The sequence below is a fragment of the Melanotaenia boesemani genome, chromosome 8 (assembly GCF_017639745.1).
Source record: "Melanotaenia boesemani isolate fMelBoe1 chromosome 8, fMelBoe1.pri, whole genome shotgun sequence".
NCBI classification, from domain to species: domain Eukaryota; kingdom Metazoa; phylum Chordata; class Actinopteri; order Atheriniformes; family Melanotaeniidae; genus Melanotaenia; species Melanotaenia boesemani.
In genome coordinates, this window is record NC_055689.1 from 51,570 (window position 1) to 67,249 (window position 15,680).

Sequence of the window (15,680 nt, forward strand, 5' to 3'; positions counted from 1 at the left end):
TGTCAAAAACAGACCAAATATATTTCTGTGTAAAATGTGAGCTTAATATTTACTGTTCTTACTACACGGTGTCCTAATCACATTAACACGTTGACTAGCTGCCTGTCTTCTTATGATGCTACCTTCGAGCTACCACTGTTAGCGAAACACTTACCTTCATAATCGTGTATAAAGTTGGTGATAAACAACTTAAAGCCTTTAATCCGCTTGTTTGCGGACGTCGTCGTATGCTTCTGGAAAATCCTGTGGACATCGTCCACGTTGATGGAGGCAAGTCTTGAAGACAACGGGTAAAAAACACCATATTCACCGCTTTGGCAGCTGTCAACCGGAAGTAGTTGGGCTGGCTTATCGTGACCCGGAAGAGACTGCGCATAAAGCCCATTGTGTGCGTGTCAGAGCAGGTCTGCCACTCCGCGCCCACACCTGTTACACCACCAACGTTTGAGCAGCTGCACAAAATGGACAACGGTGAGGATGGCGCTCAGTCACACGAGCAGTGTGTTGGGGAGCTGCACCCATGGCCTTATTTGAAAGAGCTTTTTGAGTTTGTTGGTGCTAAAAGCAACTCCTGGCGAATGCGTTGTATCTTGTGCAAACCAATACCCCAGGAAATATTGGCGTTCAAGAACAGTCCGTCAAACCTCAGGAAACACATTAAGGTAAGTCATTAGCGCTAGCTACGTGTTAGCTAGTTAGCTAAGCTAACATTAGACCGCTCATCTGAATACCTAACATCTTAGTGTGCAGACGTTATTGCTATTAGAATTCATGTTCTTGCTCTTAGGGATACAAACATTGTCTGGGGAAATGATTTTAGGTGGTGCTGCTGTTACAATTCAAAAAAGCCAAACAGTACTGTTAACAGCAGTAAAGTTATAGTGAAACTGGGGGGGTCTTTTTCATTTTATGAAGTCAAATGTTAATCTGTATAATTTACTTAAATGCACATTTTGTATTGAATCACATTTTATCAGAAAAACTATCTGACCCATGACTCATAGATTAAAAAAATCAGCGCCCCCATTAGAGAGCCAGATCAAAATTGTTGTGTGCACCGCTGGTGATGATATAAGGCTAACATTATAAGCTAAAGGCAATGCTGCCCTGACAAACATTTGTATCACTTGACTCTCTTTGTATCACATGACTCTCCTACATTTGCCCCTCTAGAGAAAGCACGAGAGATACCTGGAGAAGTACACCAAGCTAGCTATTCAGAAAAGGAAGCATGAGGAAGATCCGAATGACCAAGCAACACCCAAGCAGCTGAAACTGTGGGATACACCTCGTGTAACACAGAAAGGTGTGGATGAGCGTCTTGTTGATTTTGTGGTTAATGACCTGCAGCCTCTGAGTGTTGTAGAAGAACAGGGTTTTCAACGTCTAATTAAATACCTCCAACCCGACGCATCTGCCATGGTTCGCAATACCATGAAGAGCAGAATTGACAAAGCAACTACAGAGATGAAAGAGAATCTCAAGGCGGCGATGCATGATGTGGAGTTCATAGGGACCACCACTGACTGCTGGACAGCAAACAGAAAGGGCTTCATCGGTGTCACAGCCCACCGGATACATCCTACAAGTCTGCAGCGGTGCTCTGCTGCATTAGCATGCATGCAGCTGAAAGGACCACACAACTTCACTGCACTTGCAGATGCTCTGACTAAGATCCATACAGGTATGTAGGCTATTGGTAGGTTTAGTAGCATTTTCTTTGAGTCCAATCCAGTTTAAATATTTAGGCTTGTTGTCATTAATTTTAATACTTGACATACTTAACTCTGAATATCTGGATTCTTAACTGTTAATGTGTGCAATCATCAAATTTCCTGTGGTGTCGTATCGGTATGCCTTTTTTTTTACCCGTCTGTCTGTCTAGAGTTCAACATCAGAGACAAGATTGTGCGTACAAAGACAGATAGTGGGTCCAATTTTCTGAAAGCCTTCAGAGTGTACGGTGTCGATGATTAAAACAACAATGCAGAACCATTCGGGGCAGAGCCAGATGAATCAGGTGAGTGTTGCATCATATTGGGTTGTGAAGATGACATAACTATTAAGTGTTTGGATATCTTGAAAAACACCCTTGAATGCTAATTAATATTTTATTAATAAGGAGAGGAGGATGGTGAAGAGATCACGATGGAGGCTGTTGAAGCCGGCCCCCTGCTGGAGCAGGATGATGGCCTGGAATACCAACTGCCAAAGCACCATCGCTGTGCCTGTCATCTTCTGAACCTGGTGGATGATTGATCGAGTTTATGGATCCAAGGGATGACATGTAAGTTTGAACGCTTATTCTCAACACGGTCCTTTGATATTCGCAGGTGGCAACAGTTGATGTCCAAGCAGTGAATGAAGACCGGATCTACATAAAGCTCTCTCGCTCATCGTTTGCAAAGTGCCAGGCTCTCTGGAACAAGAGCAGCAGATCCACCTCAGCTACAGAGATAATTGAAGAACACTGCAAACTCCAGCTCCTGAGGCCTTGTGAAACAAGGTACACTTTGCATTTTGAGACGTGTTCAACCCTTTCAATCTGTTTCAGATGTAAAGCACTATACAAATATAATGTACCCCCTTTTTTATTGTTACAAGGTGGAATTCTCTCTTCTATGCTGTTGAGAGGATTGTACGGATTGTGAAAGAACAAGGAGACGCAGCCATTGCAGCGATCTGCAGCACGCTGAAGATTCCGATGTAAGTTTACTTTGCACTACCACTAGGGCTGCACAATATATCGTTTGAGCATCATCGCAATATATTTGTGCGCAATAGTAACATCGCAGGTCAAATCGCAACGTAGGAGGCAAATTAACTCGTGTGTTCTTATCTAATTTCAAAGGTACCTGACATACATTGTGCACAGTGATCCACCACTCACTTACTTAGTTTGGTGAAGAACAAACTTTTTGTGGTAAAACACAATTCACATTTGTACATAATAAAACAAAACGTACTTAGGTCCTAGCAGATTAAAAGCAGGCAATGAGAAATAACAATACCAACAACTAACAGAAAAAAAACCAGACTTGCAACATTTAGAAAGTTAAGATCAGTGCAGGTTCATTGTCAACAAGATGGCAGAACTTAAAGTGCTGTTCAAGTCATCTGCTGAAATTCTTGTATCTTTTCATATTGAAATATATATTGCAATGTATATCGCAGGGTTGGAAAATATTATAATGCCAGTTTCTTCCAATACCGTGCAGCCCTAATTACCACCTAACTGTAGGGTCGGCTGGTGTAAGTAAATGTGTAAGAGATCATCAACAAGAGCAGCTAGCTTCTTTATTCACCATCTTTTCAGGTGATATATTCTTCCCTGCTGTTCTACCAACACTGAAGGTGATGACCTGCAGTGCTAACTTATAGTGCCACCTAGTGGCCTAACAGGGAGTAGAACTAAGTAATAATGCTATAATGCACTTGCAAAGAACACAGCACAAACTTTGCATAGTTTTAGGTGTTGTGGGCATGTAATGTTTGACTGTTTAGACACTGATGGTTTTGTGTATCTGTATGTTTCTCAGGTTCAGTCCTGCCGAGATTGCTTTTCTCACAGAATATGCAAAGACCATGAGCCCAGTTGCAAAAGCAGTTGATGTTCTTCAGGGTGAGGCAAACGTGCAGATGGGGTGGCTTGTACCCACCATCACACTGCTCAAGTCCAAGCTCCAGAACCTTCACACCACCTCCAAGGACTGTGGGCCATCGGTGGATGCTCTTCAAGCAGGGCTTGAACGTCGCTTTGGAGAGACGCTTGCTGATCCAGAGCTGATTGCTGCTGCCATTCTTGTCCCCAAGTTCAGGACACGCTGGACTACTGATGAAGGCATCATTAAATGTGGTATGTGCTGCTTTCTTTTAGGGGCGTCCCAAATCCCGATACAACTTTTTCACTTCTGATACAATACCGATATCACAGCCTTCAGGATTGATCGATACTGATATCAGTCCGATAAGATATCAACATAAATCATACACACTTTTACCCGTTATGTAGTGTGGAATATGTGAACGGCATGATCAAGTGTTATTACTCAAACGTAGAACAATATTTAGCAACAGTAAGCATGAGGAAAAAAACTGACCAATTTATTATTAACCATTTATTATTAACCAAACGCATGCTGCATCCGAGCGCTGCTGGAAAGAATTGCTAGACCAGAATTCAGGGTGGAGTGGACTGCTTATATATCGGAGATTTTTGATGCAGTCCGATATAATCCCATTATTTTTTGCAGATATCAGACCTATTTCCGATATCGTATCAGGACACCCCTATTTTCTTTTATTGTATTGTTATATTTTTTAAATTATGTTTAATATTCTTAACACCCTAAAACTCACTCCCCTTACATCTATATGTACATTCAACCAAAGTGGATATAAATATGGTATAAATTCCACTTATAACCCCACAACCCTTCCTTACCTCCTTCTCCACACCTCCATCCATAGTCCTTCATTTCCTTGCCCTCCCTTGCTCAGTCCCTCCCTCTTCTGTCCATCCCCTTCTCTTGTATTCTAATTTTGTTTCTTCATTTGGTTTTATATCCCCCATAGGCCTTGACTACATCAAAACCCACCTGAAGGAGCAGAGTAGTGCAGCACAGTCAGGTGACTCTCTGTCGTCAGCAGAAGAGGAGGACTTCTTTTTGTCAATCAAGCAGACAGATCAACGGGACGGTAACACCAAACAACTAGAGTCCTACCTGGCCAGTCCAACTGATACCATGGACATCCTAAAAACATTTCCATCTGTGTGCCACCTGTCTCTTAAGCTCAACACACCACTACCTGCCTCAACTGCCTGTGAGAGGCTTTTTAGCACAGCAGGAATGATTTTTAGACCCAAGAGGGCTAAGCTGCTTTCTGAGAACTTGGAAAACCTGCTTCTCATGAAGCTCAGCAAAAGGTTTTGTTAAATTTGTTTTGTTTACCATGCCTTCACATTAAACTCGCATAGAGGGATGGAGTGATGCAGTGCAGAGGTGGAGAGGGGGTTTAGTGCTGTGTAGGTGTAAACATGAGTAACATATGAGGAGCACAAGTGTTGTCTTTAATGTGAAGGGTTTTTCATTGATCTTCACTGAATGCATGGTGTGCAACTTTTTCTTTTTTTCCATTTTCAATTTCTTTGGCAGGAAGATTTCACAGTGTTTATTGTACTGGAAAATAGCTAGAGAAGCTTATTTTCATCTGTAGTTCCTGGGTGTGCCACGTACAAAAACACACCTGTACAGTGTTAAACATTTGTTACCTGATGTATTAAAAAAGTGCTATTAAATAAAGTTGCTTGAGAGTTGGGCCTTAAGCATGATTTGTGACAGTTTACATTGAGATACTAGACAGCGGTGGTTGTTGAAACAATAACATTGCTAAAGTAGAATCCATATAAATTATTCTGTGTTTAATAGCTTTGCAGAAAGTGAATCATGCAATAGAAATACTTTTTACTTTTAAAAATACTTTTGAGTACATTTCAGAGCCTGTACTTTTTACTTTTACTTGAGTAGATATTTGGATCAGTACTTTTTACTTTTACTCAAGTTGTTTTTTTACATTTGTATTTTACTTCTACTCAAGTAAGAAATGCGGGTACTTTTGCCATCTCTGCTTAGAATTCATCGGTTGGACCACACACACACACACACACACACACACACACACACACACACACACACCCCCACACACCAATTGTCAGATCAGAATTAGTTCAGATTGACGAGGTGAAAACCAAATCATCCCACTCCTCATCCTTCAACGCTTACATTCATGTTTCAGATGTTGTGGCTGTAGGTGAGATGGCTAAAGTGTTAATACTTGCACATCAAGCATATATTGTCATTTATTTCACCACATTTTTTCCTTTGATTGGTGGTCATACTGGTGACATCCCTGGTCCTAGTATATCTTACAACAATACTAATACCTTTACTTTCTCATTACAGGTATTGGCCATATTTGCAGAAGATGTGTGAAAAGTTCCCTGAGCTTCAGCCTCTTACAGAGATGAAGCCTTTTCTCTCTGTAACGCATGCTAAGCCTCTCACTGGCAAATGTGAGTTACAGTGGCAAGTTAAATGTTTGGTTCACACTGTCTTTCAAACACATTGCTGCCTTCTCTTACGCATGACGCATGGCACCATATTCATTTTTTTAGGCACATTTCTTCATTGGGGCGTAAACCGTAGTCCATGTTAGTAACATCTTTTAGTTCATTACATGCAGTCCTACTGAGACATTGTCTAGAGATACACTTGCTTTAAACCACACAGTTGTGTGTGCATGTAATCAGCATCCACATAGTTGTGTAAGAAATGTTATCTAATGTGGTAAAAAGCAAGTTTATACATGCCGCTTGGCATTCTGAACGATGGACTTCCAATATGACATGGATCTAAATACAGTCCAGACATGAGTTTAAAGTAGTCCTTGAGCAGACTTTTAAATATTAGCTGGGTCTACATATAAGAACATAAATACAGAAACACATCTGATAAACTACAGTGACGTGGGTCAGGAGCCTGGTTGTAAAGCTAAGAAACATATTTGCTGTGGAACAGGTGACGGGGGGACAGAAACCAGGAAATACAACAGGTGAGGAGGTGGAACAGGTTCATAGTTTTCTCTCGAGGGCAGCTTTGACCACATGACCAAATCAGGTAGGTAAGCTTTTAATACATCATCAGATTACAAAATAGATTCTAATAAATATATAAAAAAAAATGTGAGAAGATGCACACAGTAACAGCAAGGCTGCAGACAAAACACCCCGAGGCATTTATGGTCATATCTGGGGATTTTAATCATGCTTCCCTGGACTCTACCTTGGCCTCCTTCTACCAGGCTGTAGACTGTCCCACAAGGAACAACAGAACAATAGACCTGCTGTACTCCAATGTGAAGGATACCTACAGAGCCACCCCCCTCCCCCCACTTGGAAAGTCTGACCACAACCTGGTATATCTACAGCCACAGTACACCCCCCTGGTCAAAAGGATGTCTAAAACCACACACTCGATCAGGAAGTGGTCACCTGAGGCAGAGGATGCTCTGAGAGACTGCTTTGACATCACTGATTGGGATCTACTGCTGAGACAACATGGTGAGGACATAGAGGAGCAGACTCAATGTCTGACGGACTACAGCAACTTCTCTCTGGACGTAGTCTCCCCCAATAAGACTGTCCGTTGTTATCCAAATAACAAACCTTGGATAACACAAGATGTCAAAGCTGCCTTCAACAGGGTGGCTTTCATGAACCATGACAGGGAGGCAATGCAATTAGCACAGCGGGAGGTGAAACAATGCCTGAAGGTGGCGAGGGACACCTACAGAAAGAAGGTGGAGGATAAACTGAGTGAGAGCCGTATGAAGGAGGTCTGGGATGGTGTCAACACAAACAGCAAACAGGCTGAACATCTTCTTTAACCGCTTTGACCAGCCCACTGTCCCCCCTCCCCCACCGCAGTACACATCCTCCCTGACTTCATCCCCTGTGCAGCCCCCCTGCCAACCTTTACCCCTCCCCACATCTCAACACCCTCCACACATAACAGCAGAACAGGTGAGTGGAGAACTGAGGAAGCTCCACCCATGGAAAGCAGCAGGCCCTGACGGAGTGCCTCCTCGCCTACTTAGGACCTGCGCTGCTGAACTGGGGGAACCACTCAAGCATGTCTTCAACCACAGTCTACAGCTGGGGAAAGTGCCTACCCTGTAGAAAACATCCTGTATTGTTCCAGTTCCAAAGAAAAACCATCCTGGTGAGCTGAACGATTACAGACCAGTGGCACTTACATCCCAGCTGATGAAGACGATGGAGCGGCTCATCCTCAATCTCCTCAAGCCCCAAGTGCAACAGGCCCAGGACCCCCTACAGTTTGCCTATCGCGCAGGTGTGGGTGTGGAGGATGCTATTCTCTACCTCCTACACCGTGTCCAAGTTCATCTGGATGAGGGGAGGGGCACAATGAGGATCCTCTTCTTGGATTTTTCAAGTGCCTTCAACACAATCCAGCCCCTGATGCTTCTGGACAAACTGAGGGAGATGCAGGTGGACCCCTGCTTGGTAACTACCTCACAGAGAGACCGCAGTACGTCAGGCTAAAGGACACCACATCTGACACTGTTATTAGCAGCACAGGAGCACCCCAGGGGACGGTGCTGGCCCCCCTCCTCTTCACACTCTACACCTCAGACTTCTGTTACAACTCAGAGCTGTGTCACATCCAGAAGTTTGCAGATGACACAGCCATCGTGGGGTGTATCAGGGATGATGGAGAGGACGAGTACAGGAATCTGGTCAGTGACTTTGTCACCTGGAGTCAGATGAACCATCTCCAGCTTAACACTTCAAAGACTAAGGAGCTGGTTATTGACTTCAGGAAGTCCAGCCCACAACCACGTCCAGTGACCATCAGGGACGATAAGGTGGAGATTGTAGACAACTACAGGTACCTCGGGTTGTGGCTGGATAACAAGCTGGACTGGACATGCTGTACAGATCACCTGTACAAGAAGGGCCAAAGCCGTCTGTACTTCCTGCGAAGACTGAGGTCTTTAAACATCTGCAGGAAACTCCTGTGGATGTTCTATCAGTCTGTGGTGGCTAGTACGCTTTTTTATGCTGTTGTCTGCTGGGGGGGTAACATGACAAAAAGGTGTGCTAACAGGCTGGAAAAACTCATCAGGCGGGCGGGCTCTGTGGTTGGCATGAAGCTGGACTCCCTGGTGACAGTGGCAGAGAGGAGAACACTAAAAAAACTACTGGCTATTGTGAATGATGCCAGTCACCCTCTGCACACTGTCATCAGTGCACAGAGAAGCCTGACCAGTAACAGGCTGCTCCTCCCCAAGAGTAGGACCAACCGGCTCAGAGACTCCTTTGTCCCCCGAGCCATCAAACTGTACAACTCTGCATTAGGCAGGAGGGGGAGAAGGAGGGGGGAGAGGGAGGTGTGCAGTCCGCCTGATACAACACATGCACAATAACCCATACAAACAGTTGCTATAACTTATACGTGCAATGGTGAACTGGGAATCTGTACCACCTCTACTGTGTGCAGTGCTTGTTTATATTGTTTTATTTAACTTATCTCATTGTTATTATTGTTATATTTATTGCATTCTATTTGCCTCTATTTTGCTTTGTACTTGTATATATTGTGTCTTGTGCTTGTCCTGCTTTACTGTTGGTGTTGTATTGCTACTGGTACCCAAATTTCCCTGAGGGCTCTCTGAAGGGATTAATAAAGTATTTCTATTCTATTCTATAACTTAAAATTTATTTTAGAGTATTTTATAGGTCGAACAGACATGTTAACATCCTTGCCATGTGATGGAACCACCGGAAGGTGGAGCTTCTCCACAAGGCACTGGCAAAGAGATTTATCAAGGTAAGCAGTTTGTAAATATGTTTTAATTTAATGTTTACATTCTGCAATTTTCAATACTGGGATTTGACAAATGTTGCTTAATGAAATCTACAGTACATGTACACTACCTCGTTCTGCCAGTGCTGACGTAGTATCTTAAAACTAGAGGAAATGGTTGCATGCAAAGAACATATTTCACCAAAGTGTAAACTTAGAATGAGTCTTAGAAATTAATTGGCAATAATATGTGTTTTTTTAAACATTTCACACATAGATTACAAAGCGAGCAGAAACTGAAGTAACTAATCTTGAGTCACTCAAGCAACATCTGAACATCTCTGGAGGACACACAGCAGCGGGTGGAGGATGTCAAACACTGGGCAGCCGCTGATAAGCAGAAGGTCCCTGTTAATTTGAAAATATCCTGTCATACGTTTGGCTTCATTTTTCAGCCCTTTTTATTCCTGGATTTTTCTATTTTCTCTTTAAGAGAGACATGATGCTAATAGCAGCCAGGAAGAGAGATTGATGAGATCATTTATTCCCTCCGAAGAAGGAAGCATGATCTCTATCGACAGAATGCTTTTTATTATTGTTGGTCAGCAACTCAAGGTGTTGTTTACGGTTTATGCTAAGATTTCTTTCTTTTTATCTGAACAGACAGTAACCAAGCAAGGCTGCACAAACGGAGGAATCTGTGTAATCTCAAGAAAAAACTAAAGGAGAAGATCCTGCAGTACAACACCGTTTCCATCCGGTCAAACACACCGACGCGGCCTCTCTGATGTCGTTCTGCCCTGAGATGGTAAGCTGGGTGTTTTTACATCAGTCAGTTGTGGCTGCATATCGTTTCCATCATGACGGGGCGATTTTTGCCATTAATTTATTTTCTACTTCATTTTATGTGTCATTTTATTTATTTCATATTATTTGCAAAGCTATCTTGTTGATGTCAGCTAAAATAAGGTTTTCACCTTGTGGTTCAGTGTCTCCACACCCTGTCTTTCACTATGAGAGGATTTAAAGCAGTTCTCAGTTAAAAAAAAGATAGCATAATTCTTGTTTTTTTGTTGGATTATTTGCTGTGCCTCCAATCAAAGCTTGGTCAGTGTGTATATACACTGCCTGGCAAAAAAAAAAAAAAGGCGCCAGCAATACAAAAGGTCAGAAACTCCTATTTTTGGGATTAAGCTTTGATTCCAGCAGCATTCTGTAATGGTTCACTCCAGAAGACCCGGGAAGTGCAGGCAGCAACCATGACTCATTCTCTGTGTAATGGTCTCCATAAGTTTCTGCATTGCCACAAGATTCATTTTCATCCAGAGTTGCATTAATTTTTCACCGTGTATGGTTGATAAGAGGGTCCAACCTCTGGACAAAGCCGCCTCCAGCACATCACAAAGATTCCCAGTATGAGGTTCATGTCTGAGCTCTTTGGTGGCCGATCCACCACGATCTGAGCCCCATGAATCCTGACATTTTCATCCTGGAATATGGCCGTGCCGTCATGAAGATGGAATAACCTGCTCATTCAGTGTATTCAGGTAGTCAGCTGACTTGTTTCAGCTGAAAGATAAGAGCCCATGCAGTAATTATTCAACAGGAGGCTCCTGCCTATTTGCTTAGTTAAATCCAGGCAGCCAGTTTTTTCTGTGGCCAGATAAAACCAGCAAATCTAATGTTGTAGCATATTTTATGTTTGTTTTTACTTCTACTGTATTCTCTTTATTTAGTTACTAGCTTCCGTTTGAAGAGGCGACTGTTTGACCAGGTCATGCTCGTCAGACGTGTGGAGGAGGAGATGACTCAGCATTATCAGTACCTATGGAGGGTTTTCGACAAACTGGACGACCTCTTCACAAAACTGAAGAGGACATCAAGAACCACAGTAAATAATTCTCCAGTTAAAACAATCATTTATCAGTCCAGTGGTGATATTTTCACAAAAATGTCTGTCTCAGGGTGAATGTTTCAACTTCATTTTTGTCTTTTTTTAATTAAACTTTTTTATGTTTGACTTTAGCTTCATCTACAGGTATGACAGAAGGAGGACACGGGGGACTGCGCTGCTGTCTTCTGCAGAAGCGACACCTTCTTCTGGAGAAACTGAGCACTGTTGCTAGCACCTACGCTTGTTTTGATGTGGACTCATCTTCATTCGTGTTAGAGGAAGACAAAGATGATGATGAAGAGGAAAGGCAACAGGATGACAGCAGCTCAGACCTTCTGGAGGAAGACGCATAGACCAGCTGTGTGTTTAATGTGTTACACAGTCACACACTGCAAGCTACCATGAAGCAAATTTAAACTCTGGTTGAAGAATATTTAGACCACTTTTTATTAAAATACTTACGTGTTCCAGCTTTACTGTAATAAAATGTGTAAATAGTCACGTGTTCCTTGTTAAATGCTTTAGATTAATGTTATGCTACAGTAACATGTATGTGAAATATTTGGTACTACAACAGTGTCGTCATTAAGTATTTTATGATTATTAACTCTGTTTTTCCCATCACATATTAAGTGCTGTGTGTAAGGACATGCATTCAAATTTGGCTTATAAATGAGTCCCTTAATAAAAGCTACATCTGCCATTTCACTGTTTTCTTTACACACAGTTGCCTATATGAGATTAATAGTTCCATCCATCCATCCATCCATTCTCTTCCGCTTATCCGGAGTCGGGTCGCGGGGGCAGCTGCCTAAGCAGGGAAACCCAGACTTCCCTCACCCCGGCCACATTCACCAGCTCATCCGAAGGGATCCCGAGGCGTTCCCAGGCCAGCCGAGAGATGTAGTCTGTCCAGCGTGTCCTGGGTCTGCCCCGGGGCCTCCTTCCGGTGGGACGTGCCCGGAACACCTCACCAGGGAGGCGTCCAGGAGGCATCCTAACCAGATGCCCGAGCCACCTCATCTGGCTCCTCTCGATGTGGAGGAGAAGCGGCTCTACTCTGAGCCCCTCCCGGATCACCGAGCTTCTCACCCTATCTCTAAGGGAGAGCCCGGCCACCCTGCGGAGGAAACTCATTTCGGCCGCTTGTATTCGAGATCTCGTTCTTTCGGTCATTACCCACAGCTCATGACCATAGGTGAGGGTAGGAACGTAGATCGACCGGTAAATCGAGAGCTCTGCCTTTCGGCTCAGCTCTCTCTTCACCACGACAGACCGATGCAGAGCCTGCATCACTGCGGACGCCGCACCGATCCGCCTGTCGATCTCTCGCTCCATCCTTCCCTCACTCGTGAACAAGACCCCGAGATATGTAAACTCCTCCACTTGGGGCAGGACCCCATCGCAGACCCGGAGAGAGCACTCCACCCTTTTCCGGCTGAGGACCATGGTCTCGGATTTGGAGGTGCTGATTCTCATCCCAGCCGCTTCACACTCGGCTGCGAATCGCTCCAGTGCGAGCTGAAGATCACGTCCCGATGAAGCCAACAGAACCACGTCATCCGCAAAGAGCAGAGACCCAATCCTGAGGCCACCGAACCGGATCCTCTCGACACCTTGGCTGCGCCTAGAAATTCTGTCCATAAAAGTTATGAACGGAATCGGTGACAAAGGACAGCCTTGGCGGAGTCCAACCCGCACCGGAAACGATTCTGATTTACTGCCGGCAATGCGGACCAAGCTCTGACACCGGTCGTACAGGGACCGGACAGCTCTTACAAGCGAGTCCGGCACTCCATACTCCCGGAGTACCCCCCACAGGAGTCCCCGGGGAACACGGTCAAATGCCTTCTCCAAATCCACAAAACACATGTAGATTGGTTGGGCAAACTCCCATGCCCCCTCGAGGACCCCAAAGAGGGTGTAGAGCTGGTCCACTGTTCCACGACCGGGATGAAAACCACACTGCTCCTCCTCAATTCGAGGTTCGACTATCTGACGGACCCTCCTCTGCAGCACCCCTGAATAGACCTTACCGGGGAGGCTGAGGAGTGTGATCCCCCTGTAGTTGGAGCACACCCTCCTGTCCCCCTTTTTGAAGAGGGGGACCACCACCCCAGTCTGCCAGTCCAGGGGGACTGTCCCCGATGTCCACGCGATGCCGCAGAGGCGTGTCAACCAAGACAGCCCTACGGCATCCAGAGCCTTAAGCAACTCTGGGCGGACCTCATCCACCCCCGGGGCCTTGCCACCAAGGAGATTTTTAACCACCTCAGCGACCTCAGCCCCAGAGATAGGCGAGCCAGCACCAGCTACCCCAGACTCTGCTTCCTCATCAGAAGACGTGTTGGTGGGATTGAGGAGGTCTTCGAAGTATTCCCTCCACCGCCTCACAACGTCTCGAGTCGAGGTCAGCAGCCCCCCATCCCCACTGTACACAGTGTTGACGGAGCACTGCTTTCCCCTCCCGAGCCGCCGGATGGTGGACCAGAATCTCCTCGAAGCCGTCCGGAAGTCATTCTCCATGGCCTCTCCAAACTCCTCCCACGCCCGAGCTTTTGCCTTAGCGACCGCCGAAGCCGCACTCCGCTTAGCCCGCCGATACCCATCAGCTGCCTCTGGAGTCCCACAGGCCAAAAAGGCCCGATAGGACTCCTTCTTCAGCTTGACGGCATCCCTTACTGTCGGTGTCCACCAACAAGTTCGGGGGTTACCGCCACGACAGGCACCGACGACCTTACGGCCACAGCTGCAGCTGGCCGCCTCGACAATAGAGGCACGGAACACAGCCCATTCAGACTCAATGTCCCCCGCCTCACCCGGGACTTGGTTGAAGCTCTGCCGGAGATGGGAGTTGAAACTCCTTCTGACAGGGGACTCTGCCAGACGTTCCCAGCAGACCCTCACAACACGCTTGGGCCTGCCAGGCCTGACCGGCATCCTCCCCCACCATCTGAGCCAACTCACCACCAGGTGGTGATCAGTTGACAGCTCCGCCCCTCTCTTCACCCGAGTGTCCAGGACATGCGGCCGCAAGTCCGACGACACGACTACAAAGTCGATCATCGAACTGCGGCCTAGAGTGTCCTGGTGCCAAGTGCACATGTGGACACTCTTATGTCTGAACAAGGTGTTCGTTATGGACAATCCATGACAAGCACAGAAGTCCAACAACAAAACACCACTCGGATTCAGATCAGGGGGGCCGTTCCTCCCAATCACGCCCCTCCAGGTCTCGCTGTCATTGCCCACGTGAGCATTGAAGTCCCCCAGCAGAACGAGGGAGTCCCCAGAAGGAGTGCTCTCCAACACCCCCCCCAAGGACTCCAAAAAGGGTGGGTACTCTGAACTGCTATTTGGTGCATAGGCACAAACAACAGTCAGGACCCGTCCCCCCACCCGAAGGCGGAGGGAGGCTACCCTTTCGTCCACCGGGGTAAACCCCAACGTACAGGCGCCAAGTTGGGGGGCAATGAGCAGGCCTACACCTGCTCGGCGCCTCTCACCGGGAGCAACTCCAGAATGGAAGAGGGTCCAGCCCCTCTCGAGGGCAGTTGTTCCAGAGCCCAAGCTATGCGTCGAGGTGAGTCCAACTATATCTAGCCGGAACCGCTCAACCTCGCGCACCAGCTCAGGCTCCTTACCCGCCAGAGAGGTGACATTCCACGTCCCTAGAGCTAGCTTTTGCAGCCGAGGATCAGACCGCCAGGGTCCCCGCCTCTGGCAGCCGCCCAGCTCACAATGCACCCGACCCCTATGGCCCCTCCCGTAGGTGGTGAGCCCACGAGAGGAGAGGCCCATGTCTCCCTTTCGGGCTGAGCCCGACCGGGCCCCATGGGCAAAGGCCCGGCCACCAGGCGCTTGCCTCCGTGCCCCACCTCCAGGCCTGGCTCCAGAGGGGGGCCCCGGTGACCCACGTCCGGGCAAGGGAAACCTTGGTCCTTGTTTTTTCATCATCATAAGGGTTTTGTGATTAAAGGTTAATAGTTCCCTCATAAAGAAAGACATATTGTTAGATGGCTATTGTGACATAGAAGGACACGTTTTGCTGTGTTGTCTGTGATTAGGTTCTACAGGAAAACACAAGTGACTCCCGACGCAGTCGGACACGTGTCTGTGTAGGTTCTTCGTTTTGTCTTTTCCAGTTGGCTGCTCTCTATTTCAGGTGTAGAACTTGGGCAAAAGCTGTTATTTATGAAAACTGTGAATACTGTGGTTAGAAAATCTTAATTACACCCACATATTTACTTTTACACACCACATCGTCATCTAGTTCATAAGTAATTGACAGTTTGTACAATATGTTTGAAATATGTGGTATGATCCTATAATCTACAATTGTAAAGCCAGACGAACTACCAGCCTTTACCAACTTTAATACACGCTTAAATATGGAA

General features: G+C 46.0%; 1 protein-coding gene and 1 long non-coding RNA gene across 2 annotated transcripts; both read left to right on the forward strand.

The window, feature by feature from the left end:
• The first annotated feature begins 612 nt into the window (after positions 1-612).
• Positions 613-1,566, forward strand: LOC121644840. The gene is made up of 3 exons (XR_006011321.1): positions 613-662; positions 1,174-1,306; positions 1,446-1,566. It is a non-coding gene; the product is annotated as an uncharacterized LOC121644840 (long non-coding RNA).
• Positions 1,567-2,148: 582 nt separating this feature from the next.
• On the forward strand, positions 2,149-10,177 carry LOC121644286. Its single transcript, XM_041992139.1, has 6 exons — positions 2,149-2,247; positions 2,334-2,506; positions 2,605-2,706; positions 3,540-3,856; positions 4,576-4,824; positions 10,053-10,177. The coding sequence occupies exons 1-6, from the start codon at positions 2,149-2,151 to the stop codon at positions 10,175-10,177; spliced, it is 1,065 nt and encodes a 354-aa protein (XP_041848073.1).
• The last annotated feature ends 5,503 nt before the right edge of the window (positions 10,178-15,680 follow it).